Here is a 17622-nt window from a genome sequence, read left to right as displayed (position 1 = left end):
AATAAGCCATTTTTTTTACCTTAAAACTGCCCTAAAACTTTTGAGACACCTTGTGTTAATATTCTAATCTGCTTTTTTATTATAAAGCTAGACACAGGCAGTCACTTTTCAATTATTATAAAGCTGATTTTTCTATCCTGGAGATGACTAGTTACCCAAAGAGTATTATTAAAATGTCAGTTTTAGTAGTAAGCAATTCCAGTTTAAAAAAAAAAGTTTCTGGCCTATGAGTTAGATGACCTGGGGTCTTGTTCTGCCAATGACTAGTGATCTGATTTTAGTTGCCGCTTTCTTTTCTCAGGCCTCAGTTTACTTATTTGTAAAAATAGAGTTGGATTTATAGGATGAAATTGGATTACACAAATAATTACACTTTTGCATAGCACTTTATAAAGTTTACAAAGTGCTTTTTTTAATAGCCACCCTGTGTGACTCATTTATAGGACAAATATCACCATTTTATAGATGAGGAAACAGGCTCATAAAGGTGAAGGAATTTGTCCATAGTTTGTTGTTGTTGAGTTGTTTCAGCAGTGTCCTGCTCTTTGTGACCCCATTTGGAGTTTTCTTGGCAAAGATGACTGGAATGGTTTGTCATTTCCACATGGCTAGTAAATAATGTACGTAGGATTTGAGTCCAAGTCTCTTCTGACTCTTTCCAATACTGTGCTGCTGAGTTCTCCACTGTAAAGTTATTTTCAGACTTTTATGATTCTATCATTGTATGATTGTGGTCTCTTAGAACTGTGGATTTCAGTCCCTCTATCCCAGCATAAATTGGCTATGGAAACAGAGTGTTTTTAAGGTTAATAATAGTAAAATTCTTATCTCAGCATCTTTTATTGATCTGGGCACAGCCTGCTAGTTCTGTGATCATTAACATGTGTTCTTATATTTAACATAAATATAAAAACTGGTTGAATGATTGGCTCCAATAAATGGGAGATGAATAGATTAGTGTCCATCAAGGCCCAAGCTCCTCTATGCAGCCTTCTTTGACCCCTAGGCGAAAATGATCTCTTCTTCCTTAAATGTCACTTTGTCTGTCTCCATTTGCTCCTATCATATTCTACTTTGTATTATATAAATTAATATAAATGTATCCTCCCTTTCACCCTTACCCTTTTAGACAATAAGCTCCTTGAAGGTAGGAACTATGACCATATCTTTTTTTCTCTTTGTACCCCCCAGGCCTAGCACAGTGTTTCAGATATAGACAATTAGTAAGCATTCATTCTATTGAATTCTTTATTTTGGCATCTCTAGTGATGTGCTGTGGCATCCCTGTTTTTAGACATTTTTATCAATTACTTGGATGAATGTCTAGTTGGCACACTTGTCAGGTTTTAGTTAACATTAGAACTGGGAGGGATGTGATAAATGATAGCCTCAGGATTGTCTCTGATAGGTCTATAAGTTAAAATAATAGGCCAGATCCAATAAGATGAAATCTAATGCAAATAAATGTCATCAACATCCACATCAGCTTTAGTCATCAACTTTAATGATACAGGATGGTGTTGAAGGGAGGCATATGAATAAAAACCCAAGAGGAATTGGTCCAGCCATTCCAAAAAGCAATTTGGAATTGTACAAAAATGATTAAAATATCCATGCCCTTTGACCCATAGATCACAGTGCTAGGTATGTACTCCAAGAAGGTCCAAGGCAAAAAGAAAGAAAGGTCTCCCATAAATATTCATAGCAAAATTTTCTTTTGTAATAGAAAGATTTGTAAACAAAATAGTCAAAGATTTGGGAAATGGATAAGCAAAATATTAATTAATGTAGTAGAATATTACTGTACTCTGAGAAATTATGAATATGAAGAATTCAGAGAATCCTGGGAAAGCTTATATAAACTAATGAGAAGTAAGCAAAGTAAAGATAACAACAATTAAAATGATTTAATTGGAGGAATATAAAACAAAACTTGAAAATCATATAATCATAAAGACCAAGTGTGTCCTTAGAGAAGTACACTTTTCTTGGCCTTGGAATCAGGAGGACCTAAGTTCAAATCTTGCCTCAGACACTTACTAACTGTTTGAGCTGGAGAAGGAAATGGCAAACCACTCCAGTATCTTTGCCAAGAAAATCCCAAAAGGGATCACCAAGAGTCAGACGACTGAAATGACACAATAAGAATATAACTTCTGCCCCCTCTTGTAGAAGAGGGGGTTTATGGATACAAAATATTGAATATATTGTCAAGTATGATTGCTTTTTTAATATTAGACCTAAGACTGGACCTGAAGAAAAACTTACTTTAATCATTGTAGGATTTTTTAAGAGTGACAGGATAAGAGGGAATAAGAAGGGGCGGCTAGGTGGTGCAGTGGATAGAGCACCAGCCCTGGAGTCAGGAGTACCTGAGTTCAAATCCGGCCTCAGACACATAACACTTACTAGCTGTGTGACCCTGGGCAAGTCACTTAACCCCAATTGCCTCACTTAAAAAAATAATAATAATTAAGAGGGAATAAGAAGTTGTCGTGCCTTCCTTGTTCTTTTCCACTAAAACCAACATCCCTTATTCTTAGCACAGTGCCTGACACCTGGTAGGTGCTATGTAAATGCTTGTTTCTTTCCCTTCCCCTAATATACTTTCTTTATACCAAGGCTCCTGGATACTATAACTTTCATGCTTACTTTCCATTCCTTCCTCTTTCTTGTGTAACCATTTAGAGCCATAACTAGTCATTTTTGTCCTGGAGGTGATCAGTATGGTGGAGAGGGATGTGGCCCCTGGGAACAGAAGCATGTTCTACAATACTGGGAAGATTATATGCTGTTGAAAGGGGGATAGGACGGTCACTACCGCCACTGGTGGCACGGCACATGACAGAAGGAGGAGTTTCAAGCGGGGGCCAGGTATTCAGAGGAAGAAGCACATTCAAGATGGTGCCGTTAGCAGCCTCTGAATTTCTTTTCCTGGGCAAAATACTGGTTTTTACCCTAGTTACAGCCCTATAGCTTTTCCACCACTTCTGGCCTGGTTCTCCCTATTCCCCTTTCCAACCCAATGAACATTTCTTTTTATCCTGCTTCAGCTGTCTGCAGCCTTCTGGCCCAGAGTTTCTGATGTCTCAAGCCCTCTAGCAATTACCATAGGGGCTGAGAATTGTGAACAGGAAAAATTTGCTGAAGGATCCCTTGGATGGGCTCAGGGGGAACACAAAGGACTATCAAAATGGGACAATCCAAGAGATTGGGGAAGAAGGTGTTTGATGGTATGAATTAGGCACCATGGAAACTCTACTACTGGGGAGCAAGGCCTAGGGCTTTTTTTTAACATGTTTAAGTGACTGGCTGACCATGACGGGGACAGTCAAAGGTATTCAGGAAGGTCTGTGGGTTACTGAAGCTGGTTATAGATTTTTGGAGAGCTAACAAAACGAGAAAAGAAAAACTCAATTTTCTGTTTAGTTGTGTTAAAGGGGTATTAATTATGTCTCTCTGGGTCTCAGTTGCCTCAAATATATAAAATTAAGGGGTTGATCATAGAATCTGGAAGGGAACTTAGACATTTCAGTTTAACTCCTGTCATTTTATGGAAGAGGAAGATGAGGCCATGGAGCTTAAGACATTTGCCCAAGATCACATAGCCTTTAGGAGAGTTTCGAAACCAGATCTCCTGATTTCAAATAAAACTGCTGTGTTCTACTTCTTTCGAAGGTATTTTATAGCTCTAACAGTTTATGAGTCTGTGGGAACTTCTTGTCATTTATTTCTAATTACCTTTCTGCATAATTATAAACCAAAATTGATTTTAGCCTGATGGAAGAAACTTATAGTAGGGAAGTGAATTTTGATGAATCTGTCCTTTCCTTTTATGCCATTTTTTTAAAAAAGTACTCATTCATATTCATCCACAAAATTCAAAACTTGAATTTAAAGGCAAGTGAATAGTCCTGTAGGCAAGAAATATTTTATTCTTTCATGATTTCTTTTTTTCCTTAATTGTTTTTGTGTGTGTGTGTGTGGCAAGTGGGGTTAAGTAACTTGTCCAGGGTCACACAGCTAGTAAGTGTGTAAAGTATCTGAGGCTGGATTTGAACTCAGGTCCTCCTGAATCCAGGACCAGTGCTCTATCCACTTCGCCACCTAGCTGCCCCCAATCCATTGTTTTTAAATAGAAGTATAAACCTGAGCAGTAGGCTGGACAAACTCTTGAACCCTGGGTAGGCACATCGTTTTGGAAAGCATTTGTTTTTGAGATGATACAGCATTCATCCATAAAACATTTGCTATGATAGGCTAGAGGAGATACAATGTTTTGGATAAAGCACTGTCCCTGCCCTCAAGGGGTTTATAGTCTAGTAACAGAATAAGGCATAACCACCTATAGCTAATGGCTATATTGCATCATATGTGACTATGAAAAGTATAAAACAGTGAAATGTGAGGTGCGAGAGGATCTGGGATTAGTTAGTTATTTCCTGACTCAACCAATACATTATTCATCAATAGTCTACTATACTATGTGGCTGTCATTAGGACTGAGTATGGCATTTATCCTTGGAACTTAATGGGATTTATGCTATTACAATATATTTATTTGTCCTTTCAAAAAGAAAACAGTTGGCTGCAGCTGTAGATTATTTCTCTAAAGAGATACCGTGCCCCAAATATAGGATTCTTCCAGATAAAGATTGTACACTTAAAATGAAACCTTTTTTGAAGCAAAATAAATATACAGCTATGAACTGACAAGCAATTACACGTTATTCTATCACATTTTTGTTTACTGTGTCATTAAAATACTTTTCCCAGTTCAGATATTTGATTTATTCACTTTTATCTCCTGCAATCTCTTTGCCTTTATTATTTGTGTTGTTCTCTAAGAGGGTGATTATTAGCTGTATTATTTTTTGTTCAAGCCAGATTTTCTGGGGAATGGGGTTGGGGGTGGGGAGTATGGTCTTGATTCAGACCAGTTATGTTCTTTTCACTTCTGAAACATTTTCTCATTCTACATACCATTTACTGAATAAACATTCAGCCATGTGGCTCGTATTAATCCTGAAAGCCTTGACAATAGTAGGATCTCTTTTTTAAAAAGGTATACTGGGAAATGGAGTGATTTTTTTTTTCCCTCAAGGGCACCCAGTGATTCAGGACACAGAGAAAGTTGTGTAACTTTTAGCTTTTACCCCAAAGTTCTAACCATTAGCCCTTTATCTTTTTGGTGTGACCTTGGCAGAGTTAATTCATCCCTTTGGGCTTTTGTTACTTCATATGTAAAATGTGGAGTTTGAATTGCGTGGCCTCTGATGTCCTTTCCAGCTTTAACATTTTATAGTTTTATGATTTTCTATCAAGAACTAAGGAATTTGGTATTTTGTTACCATGGGCAAATCTCTGGGGCCTCAGTTTCCTTCTTTGTAACATGAAGAAGTTATATGATCTTTAATTTGTAACATTCTAATAATCTATGACACACTGGTCTTAAAATGATTATAACCAAGCTAGTAACATCTTTTTTCCCCCTCAGCCTCTTGGAGCAAGCCATATGCTGTATCTTTCTTGGCACCATACTAAAAACAAACAAACAAAAAACCAAACCCTTTAAATCACCACATCTCACAAACTGCAAAAGTTTCAGATGAAAGAACTGAGTAATAAAGGGCCCTTAGTGATGATTCCCTCAAAGGGGGAAACTGAGGCCTAGAGAGGCAAGACAATTTACCCAAGATTACAGTGCAGATTGGTGGCAATGCCAGATCTAGAACTAGAATCTGTAGCCTCCGACGTCTAGTAGTCCTTCAATAGCAGGGGCCTCTTCCAACTTATTTTCCTATATAGGTAGTTCCCTTTTTTAACTGTTTTTGCTTTCTCTGTTCTGTTCTGTTCATTTGACTTCAACTTTACTTGATTATATTGGATGGTTTCTGCTGATGTTTGACAATTGTGTTGTTGTTGTTGTCGAGTCATTTCAGCCATGTCCATTTGGGATTTTCTTAGCAAAGATACTGGATTAATTTGCCATTTTGCTTCACCGTGTAATTTTACAGATGGGGAACTGAGACAAACTGAGTTAAATGACTTGCCCAAGGTCATACAACTAGAAAGTGTCTGAGGCCAGATTTGAACTCAAGAAGATGACTCTTCCCGACTTTAGGCCTGGCACTCTATTCACTGTGCCACTTGGCTGCCCAAATAGAATAAAGGCGTAGATGCTACACTTATCACATCTGCAGATGACACAAAACTGAGAGAGAGAGAGAGAGCCAGTACACTGGATGACAGGATCCAAAGTCTTGACAAGTGAGAGTTTTGGGCTGAATTGAGTGAGATGAAGTTTTAGTGGGGATAAATGGAAAGTACACTTAGGTTCAGAAAGTCAACTTCACAAGAATAAGATGGTGATGTATTAAGACAGCAGGTTTTTTGTTTTTTCTTTTTTTCTGGAAAAGATCTGGGGTGGGGGGTTGACAGACCCCAAGAGTCAGCAGTATGGTATGACAGAAAAGGCTATGCAACCTTGGGATCTATGGGGAGGCACTGTTTAAGAATAAGGGACAGGGGTGGCTAGGTGGCACAGTGGATAGAGCAGCGGCCCTGGATTCAGGAGGACCCGAGTTCAAATCTGGCCTCAGACACTTAACACTTACTAGCTCTGTGACCCTGGGCAAGCCACTTAATCCCAACTGCCTCACCACCCCCCCGCCCCCCCCCCAAAAAGGAATAAGTGACAGTCCTAGTATACCCTGCATTGGTCAGATCACAGTTGGAGTATTGGGTTAGGTTCTGGGTGCCACGTCTTAGGAAAGACATTAATAAGGTAAAACATACCCAAAGGAAGTACATCAGAATGGTGACCGGCATGCAGTTCAGGCTGTATTAGTGTGGGCTGAAGGAACTTGGGATGCTAAACCCAGAGAAGAGATGACTGAGGCTGTAAAGATGACATTATAGCTGTAAATAAATAGATGGGCTGGGGCAGCTAGGTGGTACAGTGGATAGAGCACCGGTCCTGGAGTCAGGAGTACCTGAGTTGAAATTTGGCCATAGTGCACAGAGCGCTGGACCCAGAGTCAGGAAGACTCCTCTTCCAGCCTTCAAATCTAGCGTCAGACACTTACTGGCTGTGTGACCCTGGGTAAGTCACTTAACCCAGTTTGTAGGTTTCTTCATATGTAAAATGAGCTGGAGGAGGAAATGGCAAACCACTCCAGTACCTTTGCCAAGAAAACCCCAAAAGGGGTCAACAAAGAGTCAGACACGACTGAACTATGTAGAAGAAAGATTAAAATTGTTCTCTCTGAGCCCAAAGAACAAGGCTCAGAGCAATGGTTGGAAATGAGAAATAGATGAACTTTACCTGGATGGAAAGAAAAACTTCCTAAGAATTAGAGCTATCTAGAAGAGAGATGGTTTGTCTTAAGTTGGGGAGGGAGATTCTCCTCCCTGGTGACTTTCAAGCAAAAGCTGGATGACCACTTCTCAGGTATTCTGTAGAAGGGATTCTTCTGGGGGATATGGGTTGGACTGGATGACCCCTGAGGTCTCTTCCAACTCTGAAATCTCATGATTTCTAGCATCATTTTCCCAGGACTATTACAAGGTACTTGGTGACCTACATGCAAACACAACAAGGATGAGGGGTAATTATTGTTCTTTACTGAAGTCAGTGATCTTGAATGCCATAGGGAACCTAACAGGGGCAGAGCTTTATTTGTCTCTCCCTGAGTGTCAACACCAAACAGAATTGTTCCCTAGGGCCTGCTGAACTGAGTATCTTGGAAGTCACACAGGTGTCTGGTCTTCATGGAGAAATGTGAACACTGTCTGAATTCTTAGAACAGAATCTTTCAAAAGGATGCCTGTAACTGTTCTAGAAATAAGGAGTGCCTTTGCTGTCGTTTCACACGGTTATGAAATGTAGGCTGGGTCTGCAATCATCCAGGCAAAAAGATGTTATATATCATTGAATAGGTCTGAACTCAAATGGCCAGATCTCTGCCGCACACTGGATATGGGACCCTGGGCAAGTTATTTAACCTTTCAGTGCCCCAGACAGATCTCTAGGACTCTTAAGTTGCAGTAAGGTGCCAATATGCATTGGCAAAGATAATTTCCTGACTGGGAGTTACGTCTACCAAGGAAATCTCAGCTTCAGCCCGCTCCCTGTCTAGAAAATCATGACGGATTTTTTTTCAAGTTAACACTTAATAGGCATAAACATTGTGATGCTGAATCTCACCCCATTTTTGTAGATTAGTTTGTGACATTCCTGTCTTAAAGGATTTGAAAAAATGTCATTTTTATACTTGAGTTTTAGTTTTAGAAACTCACTCTCTGAGATCCTGGTGACTCCAGATCCTCTTTGGAAAAGCCCTTGTTGATAAAAGCTTCATTTTGAGAGCATTCCACCAGTGAGTTGAACCCCTAGGCTTCCTGACTCAGCTTACAGTGAGCTGCTTGCAGCTGTTTTTCAGCAGCTGATTGTGAAACTGTGATGGGTTTTTTTGAGGGGGAGAGGTGGAAAAAATGCTTCAGTCACGTTAGCCTCACAGCCGTCAGCAAAATTTAGCAGATATTTGTAGGAGTAGATTTAGTTCCTGAATATATTTAGTCAGGTGAGAAATATTATTATAGTAACACCCCACTTATATGGAGACCCCAGTCATCTGGGGACCAACTTCAGTGACCATTGATTTAGAACCTACTAAGTGTAGAACACTAAGTGCTGAGGGAAAAGCAAAGATCCAAAAATAGCTAACATTTAGATAGAATTTTCCATATGTCATCTCATTTGATACTGTGACAGTCCTCTGAGATAGTAATATTATTTTCTCCATTTTACAGATGAGGAAAGTGAGGCTGACAGAGGTTAATAAGTTGCTTGCTGGTGGTCACATAGCCAAAATCTGAGGCAGGTTTTGAACTCAGGTCTTCCCTACTTCAAGCCCAGCACTTTATCCACTAAATCACCTAGGTGCTGCTATAAGTGCTGATAACATATTTAGCAACCAGATCTCCAAAATTGAATGGCACACTTTAAAGTTTAATCTGCATTCTTAACATTTTCTCTATCACTTTATTAAGTTTAGATGATCAGCAAAAGAGTAAAACAAGCCCTGATTTGTAGTGTTTGTTTGCCAGTTTCTGGGATGTAAATTATGGCACTGACAATTTAGTGATTGGCTCTCCAGAGTCATTGGAGCAAGGTCCCAGGCAGCACTAGTATATTCCTGGTTTGGTCCATGTATCATGGAACACATGATTTAATGGGACATGTTTGTTGTGGTGGTAAAAAAAAACCCTATGTAAATAACAATTGCAAAAAATTATAAATGGTAAATGCCTACAAGATGGAAACCAAATGCTTGTTGAGGTACCAGGGGCAAGGATTATTACTGACTTGGGGCAGGGTGATGCTTTACCTTCAGGAAGGGGTGATATGTGCATTGTGGTTGAATTGAATTAGCAGGCAACACTATGATTCAACAATTATTTATTTAGCATCCCTACTCTGTATAAAATATCATGGATGGGATTCAGAGAACCAGTACCTAGCACAGTGCTGTGCACTTAGTAGGTACTTAATAAATGGTTCAGTGAATGATGAAAGAAAAAGAAAGTAGAAAGACTGCCCTCAAGAATGTTTTTTGTTTGTTTTTTTTAGTGAGGCAATTGGGGTTAAGTGACTTGCCCAGGGTCACACAGCTAGTAAGTGTTAAGTGTCTGAGACCAGATTTGAACTCAGGTCCTCTTGAATCCAGGGCCAATGCTCTATCCACTGCGCCACCTAGCTGCCCCAAGAATGTTATTTTTAATGCAAGGATAAGGCATATACACAAATAATGGCACTATAACGTTGGAAGGTAGTAACCATGATTAGAGAGCTTTATAAGGTACACTGGTATTCAGAGGAGGGAGAAATTACATCTGGATAGGATGAGAATGGTGCCAAGTTTCAAAATTTAAGTAATGATACTCAGACTTGTGGCTATAATAATTGCAATGTAAGAATAACTTGCATTTATATAATACTTCAAAGTTTTTAAAGGACCTTACATGTGTTATCCTTTATGATCCTCACAACAATCTAGGTAGGTGAGTTATATAATGACCCCCATTTTATAAATGAGGAAATTGAGGATAAGTTAAGTAACTTGTTCAGGATCACACAGCAGCCAGTAAGTGTCTCATGCAGGATTTGAACTCAGGTCTTCTTGATTCTTAAGTCCTATGCTATGCCCACTACTTCACCTAGCTGTCCATAAAATAGATAGATCCTAAAACTAGTACACTTTATTCTGTTGGAAAGGTCCTCAATCCATTATTCAGAGCTTACTATTAATTTACAAATAACTTCAATAATGCTGCTTATATTTCTTAGCTCCCAATAAATTAGAAGGTATAAATTATAAAAGGAAGAACTGAATACCAGCAGGAGAAGCAGCAAATGACAGCAAGGGAAGAAACAAAGATATCAATATTTTATAGGGCAAGAAGTAATGGTTATGATGGCCCTGAGTCACTTAATCTCTTGGGACCTTAGCTTCCACATTTTCCAAGATGAGGGAATTGGGGTAGATGACCTCCAATGTTCCTCCCAACTCAAAAGCTATGATTTTATACTGAGAAAAGGATAACTCACATCCAACATGTGCATCGTTTAAGAAGTCCGGGAAGTATGTAATACTCCTTGAAAAGATTGCCTTTCAAAACTGGAAAAAATAACGTTTTAATATTTAATAACAAAATATTCCATCTATGTGGACGATTCATCTTTGTTAGCCATTGTTCCCCATTGCTGTAGGCTGAAGAGTGCTACTCAATTCTTCTCTAGTTTAGAATAAGAAGCCCAAACCTACTTAGTGTTAAAATAATAATATGACAGAAATAATGGGAGACTTTGTCCAGAACTTTTGTGGCTTCTCTGTGTTTCAACGAACTGGGCACATTGGTTTTTTGTTTTTATTTTTGTTTACATTTGAACTCAACTTTCATAGTTTTGATCATTCTGGTTCAGCATTTCCCAAATGATGAACTAACAGGGAATTGTAGAGATTACTACCCAAATCTTGTTCTTCCCCTCTTACTTGTTCTTAATTTTCCTGAGTTTCTTTATTTCTTCACAAACTAGCATGTTAACAACAACAGCAACACCACTAATATTGCCTCAAATTGTAGTGCTTTAAAATGGTTTAAAGGGGCAGCTAGGCAGTGCAGTGGATAAAGTACTAGCCCTGGATTCAGGAGTACCTGAGTTCAAATCCAGCCCCAGACACTTGACACTTACTAGCTGTGTGACCCTGGGCAAGTCACTTAACCCTCATTGCCTCACCAAAAAAAATGTTTAAAGCTCTTTCACATGTGTTCTCTCTGGAAAAAGTATTAGATTTTGTATCAGATACCTGACTTTGAATTTTGGTTTGACTACTTTATAAGCTATGTGATTTTAGGCAAATCCTTTAACTTTTATGCGCTATCAAATACAGACTTATGCATAAATGCAAAGGCAGCAGATTCACCCTTTGTCCAGATGTGACCCTAGGAAAAAAAAAGTCCAAGTGGAATCCAATATGCTATAGTTGATTATGGTTTGACTTGGGATCGTTTTAAAGCAAATCACACTCACAGGAACTATACTATAGAATGACAATCATTATGAGGCAAGAAAGTACGGGAATGAATCCAAAGGGACTTCATTACTGACATAATCAAGGAACTTTTGTAACTATATGCGAGGTTGCTATATAGACCTTGGAGGATAGTCTTATGGCCAATGACCTTTTTTAGATTAGGATAAAATGCTTGTTAAAAGTAATATTACTTTTAACTAGTAACAAACACAGTTATCCATCTACAAAAATACAAAAACAAAAACCTAACAAAATCTGAGGGGCAGTTAGGTGGCTCAGTGGATAGATTGCTAGATATAGAACCAGGAAAACATCTTCCTGAGTTCAAATCCAGCCTGAGACATTTACTAGCAGTGTGACCCTGGGCAAGTCCCTTAATCCTGTTTGCCTCAGTTTCCTCATCTGTAAAATGAGCTGAAGAAGTAAATTAAAACCACTCTAGTATCTCTGCCAAGAAAACCCCAAATGGGGTTATGAAGAGTTGAACACAACTGAAATGAATGAATAATAACAAACAAAATCTGAGCCTTGACTTCTGGTCTCTTCCCTTCTCTTCTCATTTTTCCAGTTCTCCTGTGTCAGGTGATGCTATCCATTCGACAGCATCTGTTCATCCTTCAGGACAGTCCGTAGCTGTTAATCCTCCCAGTCACGATGTTACAGTCCTGGACACTGCTGAACTGACTGCTTCCAGGTATGGGTAGAGTCTGAATGATGTGTGGCCACAGCTCCTTCTACACCATTTATACTTTAGCCATGCTGATTTAAGAGATTGTTGTTGTTGTTGTTGTTGTAGATAGATAGATAGATAGATAGATAGATAGATAGATAGATAGATAGATAGATAGATAGATAGATAGATAGATAGATAGGTAGGTAGGTAGGTAGTCTCCCATGTGGTCTAATGTGAGGGGTACAGGGATAGTCTCCCTTCCCAGAAACATCACCCACTCTGTTTTTTAAGTAGTGCCTAAAAATCCATCATTAGAGATTCATTCTAGGGGAAACTAGGTTGCACAGTGGATAAAGCACTGGCTCTGGATTCAGGAGGACCTGAGTTCAAATATGGCCTCAAACATTTGACACATACTAGCTGTGTGACCATGGGCAAGTCACTTAATCCTCATTACCCCCCTCAAAAAAAAAAAAGAGGGAGAGAGATTCATTCCATTGTGGTCTTCAAGGCTCTCAGTAAAAGGCAAATTCCCCTGAAGGTAAAGACTGTTAATAGCTAACTTTTATATAATCCTTTATTGTTTGACAAAGGGATTTCCTCACAACAACTTTGTGTGTAGGTAGTATGCATATTATTATTCTCCTAATATTGTAGGAGACACTGGGTGCAATTGTATGACCTATTTAAAGAAGCTAATGACTTTGAAAACTGGGAAGTGTGAAAATTTAACATCAATAACTCAGCTTATCGCCATTTCTTAGAGAAATTTAACTGTTATAAAACAAATCACCATACTGAGGAAGCCAAGAGAACCCTAAAACTACCTCAGCCAACAAACATTTGATCCTCTTGCCAAGGAGAGACATGGCAGCCAAAAGTAACATTAGTTTATAATAGAAGCTCATTTGTAAAACATTATAGAGGAAGATGGTAGATTACAAAATATCGCCTCACAAATAGCAGTAAGGAATTGAGGAAAAATTAACCTGTAGAAGCTTTGAAATAAGACCTAAGGCAGATCATCCCATCTATTTTTAGATAAAATTAGGAGAATAACAAATAGATATGAAATGAAACAGATAGCTCAGCATTTTATAGCAGTCTGATCTCACTATCAATAATGGACCAACCCCCCATTTGAGCTGTGATACCTCTGTATCTGAGTACCTATATGAGGGATTTGAAAAGACAGATAAGAAAATGAATCTGAAGAGTGACTGGAAGAATGTTCAAAACATGCAGAAGAAGCCTATATTAGAATTAACATGATTTGAGAAGCCTTAGGGGTTGGTTAAGATATTTCAAAGAAGGAAAGATTCTGAAAGAATAGAGAAGATCACATATGGTATTGTGCTTTTAAAAGGCAGGGGGCAGGGGAAGAGATGATAGAATGGAAATTGGGAACTTCTGACCCACATGCCTATTTTCTCATTCCTATAAAATCTTTTGGAGAATGATTTATCAGAGGTATCCTTAGTGGAAAGATTTTATTTAACTATTTATTTTTAAACTTAATGTCAACAAGATAAGTAATCAAATATATGAAAAAAGAGTAAAACCATATCCTCAGAATTTGAGAAAGATGAACATTTTTATTTGGCTTTCCTTCCTTGCTGTATTTTTTTGTTTTTGTTTTTGTGGGGCAATGAGGGTTAAGTGACTTGCCCAGAGTCACACAGCTAGTAAGTGTCAAGTGTCTGAAGCCGGATTTGAACTCAGGTCCTCCTGAATTCAGGGCCGGTGCTTTATCCACTGCACCATCCAGCTGCCCCCCCTTGCTGTATTTTTTAAAAAAACAATTGATTTGCTGGAGCAAAAAACAGCTCTTTAAGGCTATCTTCATGGTTTCTTTCATATTTCTGTTAAGATTGTACAAGATTCATAATTGCTAGGATACAAAGATAAAAACAAAAATTGGTCTGTCCTGAAGAATCTTGCATTCATTTGGAGGATGCAACATATAAGTATGTAAATAAAAATCCAACTTGAGGAGGAAGAGCAATATTAGAACTAAGGGAATCTTGCATAGGAGTTAATACTTGAATTGCACATGGAGGAAGGTCAAGAATTGTAAAAAGTAAATGTAAAGAAAGAATACATTCTAAGCATGGGAGATAGGCTGTACAGTGTCACAAAGATGAGTGATAGAATGCTGATTTCTGCCAGAAACAAGCTTGGCGTGATCATAGAATATATGATGGGAGAGTAATTTACAATAAGCTTGGAAGGATAGACTGGAACCCCATTGTAGAAGACTTTCGATGACTGGCATGGGCAAGTTATCTTTTATCTTAGAGGCAGTAGGGAGATACTGAAGCTAACTATGAAGAGGATGACATGGTTAAACCCATGCTTTTTAGATTATTTTGGCTGCTGTGTGGAAGATGGGCTAGAGAGGTGAGAGAGTGTAATCTGGGAGACCAGTTATGAGATTGTGGAAGTAATCCAGGTAAGAAGTGATGTGGTCCTGAACTAGAGTAATGGCTTATGAATGGAGAAAGGGGAACATATGTGAGAGATCTTATGGATGTAGAATCAGTAGGCAATTGATTTCATTTGGTGGAGTGGGTATGGAAGTTGGGAATGAAGAAGAAGTCAGAGTTGAGATTACTCTAAAGATGAAAATCTGGGTGACCAGGAGGCTGCTGGTACTCTCAAGAGAAATAGGTAAGTTTAAAGGAGGGGTCAGTTTATTTGGAGGAAAGATAACAACATAATGAATTTGAGATGCCTACAGACTCTCTAGGTTATCCAATAGACAGTTGGTGATGTGGGGATTATCGTTCAGGAGAGAGATTAGGGCTGAGGACATCAATTTAGAAATCTAGTGAAAGGAATTTGCCAGTGTCTTGGGGAATGTCATGTGCAGAGCAATAAATGAAATAGGGATTATATAAGGATGATGAAGTTATCTTGTTTGTGGGTGACATTTTGTTGATTATATCAAGTTCAGGAGACTATAGAGCCTCCACCAACACTTAAAAGCAATAGATTTAATAACCACATAGGAGAAACTAAGCAGATGAATATATGTTGCTTAGAGTATGGCACAGTTGGATGGACAGCCTATTCATTCAGTCCATCACTATATTTAAACACTGTAGTGAAGGTGGACAACAAATTGTGCCCTGATTGAAATGATCTGGATCACATTGGTGGAACTGTTTAGGTTTTTTGAAGATCCAAAGTCACTGTCAAAATTCTTTTTTTAAAAAAATATTTTTTCTTCAAAATAACATTTTAAATTTATTTTTTTTTGTTTTCACCTCCCCCGATTTCCCAATATATTTTTCTGCCTTCTCTATTCCAGAGAGTCATCCTTAACAAAGATAGGAAAAAAAAGACAGCTCAGCAAATGAACCAACATCTCAGCCATGTCTGACATGATATGTAATGTCACCCATATTTACCCATCTCTACAAAGAAGGAGAGACATATATTCTTATTTGTTTGGTGCTGAACTTGTTCTTCATAAATCATATCATTCAGTTTCAATTGTTGTTATTTCCATTTACATGATTGTAATGATTTCGTATATTGTTTTTCTTATTTTGCTTACTTTATTTTGTATCAGTTCACATAAATCTTCCTATGCTTCTCTATTTTCATTTTATTTATAGTTTGTTACAGCATAGTAATATTCTGTTACATATCCACATGCCACAATTCATTTAGCCATTCCCTAGTCAGTCATCATCTACTTTGTTTCCAATTATTTGCTACTACAAAAAGCTTTGCTAAAAATCTTTTGGTGTATATGGGACCTATCTATCTTTTATGAGGTACTTTCCCCTTTCTTTTTTTGTTTTTGTTTTTTTGTGGGGCAATGAGGGTTAAGTGACTTGCCCAGGGTCACACAGCTAGTAAGTGTCGAGTGTCTGAGGTCAGATTTGAACTCAGGTCCTCCCAAATCCAGGGCCAGTGCTTTATCCACTGTGCCACCTAGCTGCCCCTACTTCCCCCCTTTCTAGTGAAGATATTTTATTTACTGAAAAGAGAAGAAAATATTTGTTTGAGAGATATGGAGAAAAAGCAGCTTGAGGTAAAACTTTGTTAATTCTAAGACTTTGAGAGAAAATAGCCCTTCAGATCAAAGTGCTTACATGACCTAAATGAAAGCAGCTCAGAGGCAAAAGTACTGACTGATGATGGAGCTGACTCTGGTACATTATCTTGATCTAGACTAATAGATGTTTATTTAACCAACTAAAACCAGTAATTTTTAAAAAGAAAAACAATGTTTTTGGTTTACATTTGTGATTTTTATCCATGTAGGAAATTCTCTATGTGGAAAATTCCTCCGCTGATTCAGAACAGGAGCTCCATCATTACAAAGCCTTAGAGAACTGGCCTCAACACCATGACTTGGCCATCCATGGTCACACAATTATCTGCCTTGTCTCACTGCCTCTTTACTTTCTTTTTTTTTTCTGGGCAATGGGGGTTAAGTGACTTGCCCAGGGTTACACAGCTAGTAAGTCAAGTGTCTGAGGCTGGATTTGAACTCAGGTACTCCTGAATCTAAGGCGGGTGCTTTATCCACTGCGCCACCTAGCCGCCCCTCACCGCCTCTTTAAAAGAAATCCGAATTAAGAAATGAGATTTTCACCACATAAAGAACTCTGAATCCTTAGGTGGAAAGTGATCCCACCCCTGCAATTACTAAGGCCTCCTTTTCTTTGTTCCATTTGCCATGCCCCAGCACCTCAGGAATGCTTCCCACTGTTAGTCCTGTTGGTCAGACAGATGGCATGAACTTGCCTTTGATGAGGCTTGATTTCTGGAGTTGGGGTTTCCTTTTCATTAACATGATCTGGCTCTCCTTTATTTGCCCACTGGCCAATCCCTAATAAAGCCTCCGACAAGGTTAGGTTGATGAATAGCTTGTAAACAATTACTTGGGGAGCACAGTCAGGGCCTGGCAGCTGAGGAGGCGTGTCTGCCATGGCTTTTTAAGGTTTCTGTAGCTCAGCAGTGTCGGTCAGGAGGAACTTGTAAAAACTGGGCTCTTATTGGGCTAGTGAGGAGAGGAAGAGTCTCACAAAGTTTATGAGTAGGTAGCAAGAATAGGGGAAAAACACTCGCACATGTGCGCGCGCACACACACACACACACACACACACACACACACACACACACACACACACACACGCGCGCGCGCGCGCGCGCGCGCTAAGGAACAGGAGGTAGAACTTGCAAAGGGACAAATCTGAGCCTAAGGGAAAACTTGCTTGTTTTCAATTAGAGATGTCCTAGTGTCAAATGAGCTGCTTCTGAAAGTGGTAGGAGGGTGTTTGAGCTAAGGCTGGGTGACCTCTTATTGGGCTTATTGTGGAAGGGATTGCT

The 17622-nt window shown here is 38.8% G+C and overlaps 1 protein-coding gene across 6 annotated transcripts in view; it reads left to right on the top strand.

Moving 5' to 3' along the window:
• The window catches only part of TACC2 (transforming acidic coiled-coil containing protein 2), a 306574-nt gene that overhangs the window by 139269 nt on the left and 149683 nt on the right, over window positions 1-17622 (top strand). For all 6 annotated transcript variants that reach the window (XM_043983128.1, XM_043983126.1, XM_043983127.1 and 3 more), the window contains exon 7: window positions 12169-12294. In XM_043983128.1, coding sequence (XP_043839063.1) covers window positions 12169-12294 — 126 coding nt within the window. The remainder of the gene's footprint in view (window positions 1-12168; window positions 12295-17622) is intronic.

The sequence above is a fragment of the Dromiciops gliroides genome, chromosome 2 (genome assembly GCF_019393635.1).
Source record: "Dromiciops gliroides isolate mDroGli1 chromosome 2, mDroGli1.pri, whole genome shotgun sequence".
Taxonomy (NCBI): Eukaryota; Metazoa; Chordata; class Mammalia; order Microbiotheria; family Microbiotheriidae; genus Dromiciops; species Dromiciops gliroides.
Note: the sequence above shows the minus strand (reverse complement) of the source record. Positions and strands in the feature narration are given on the sequence as shown.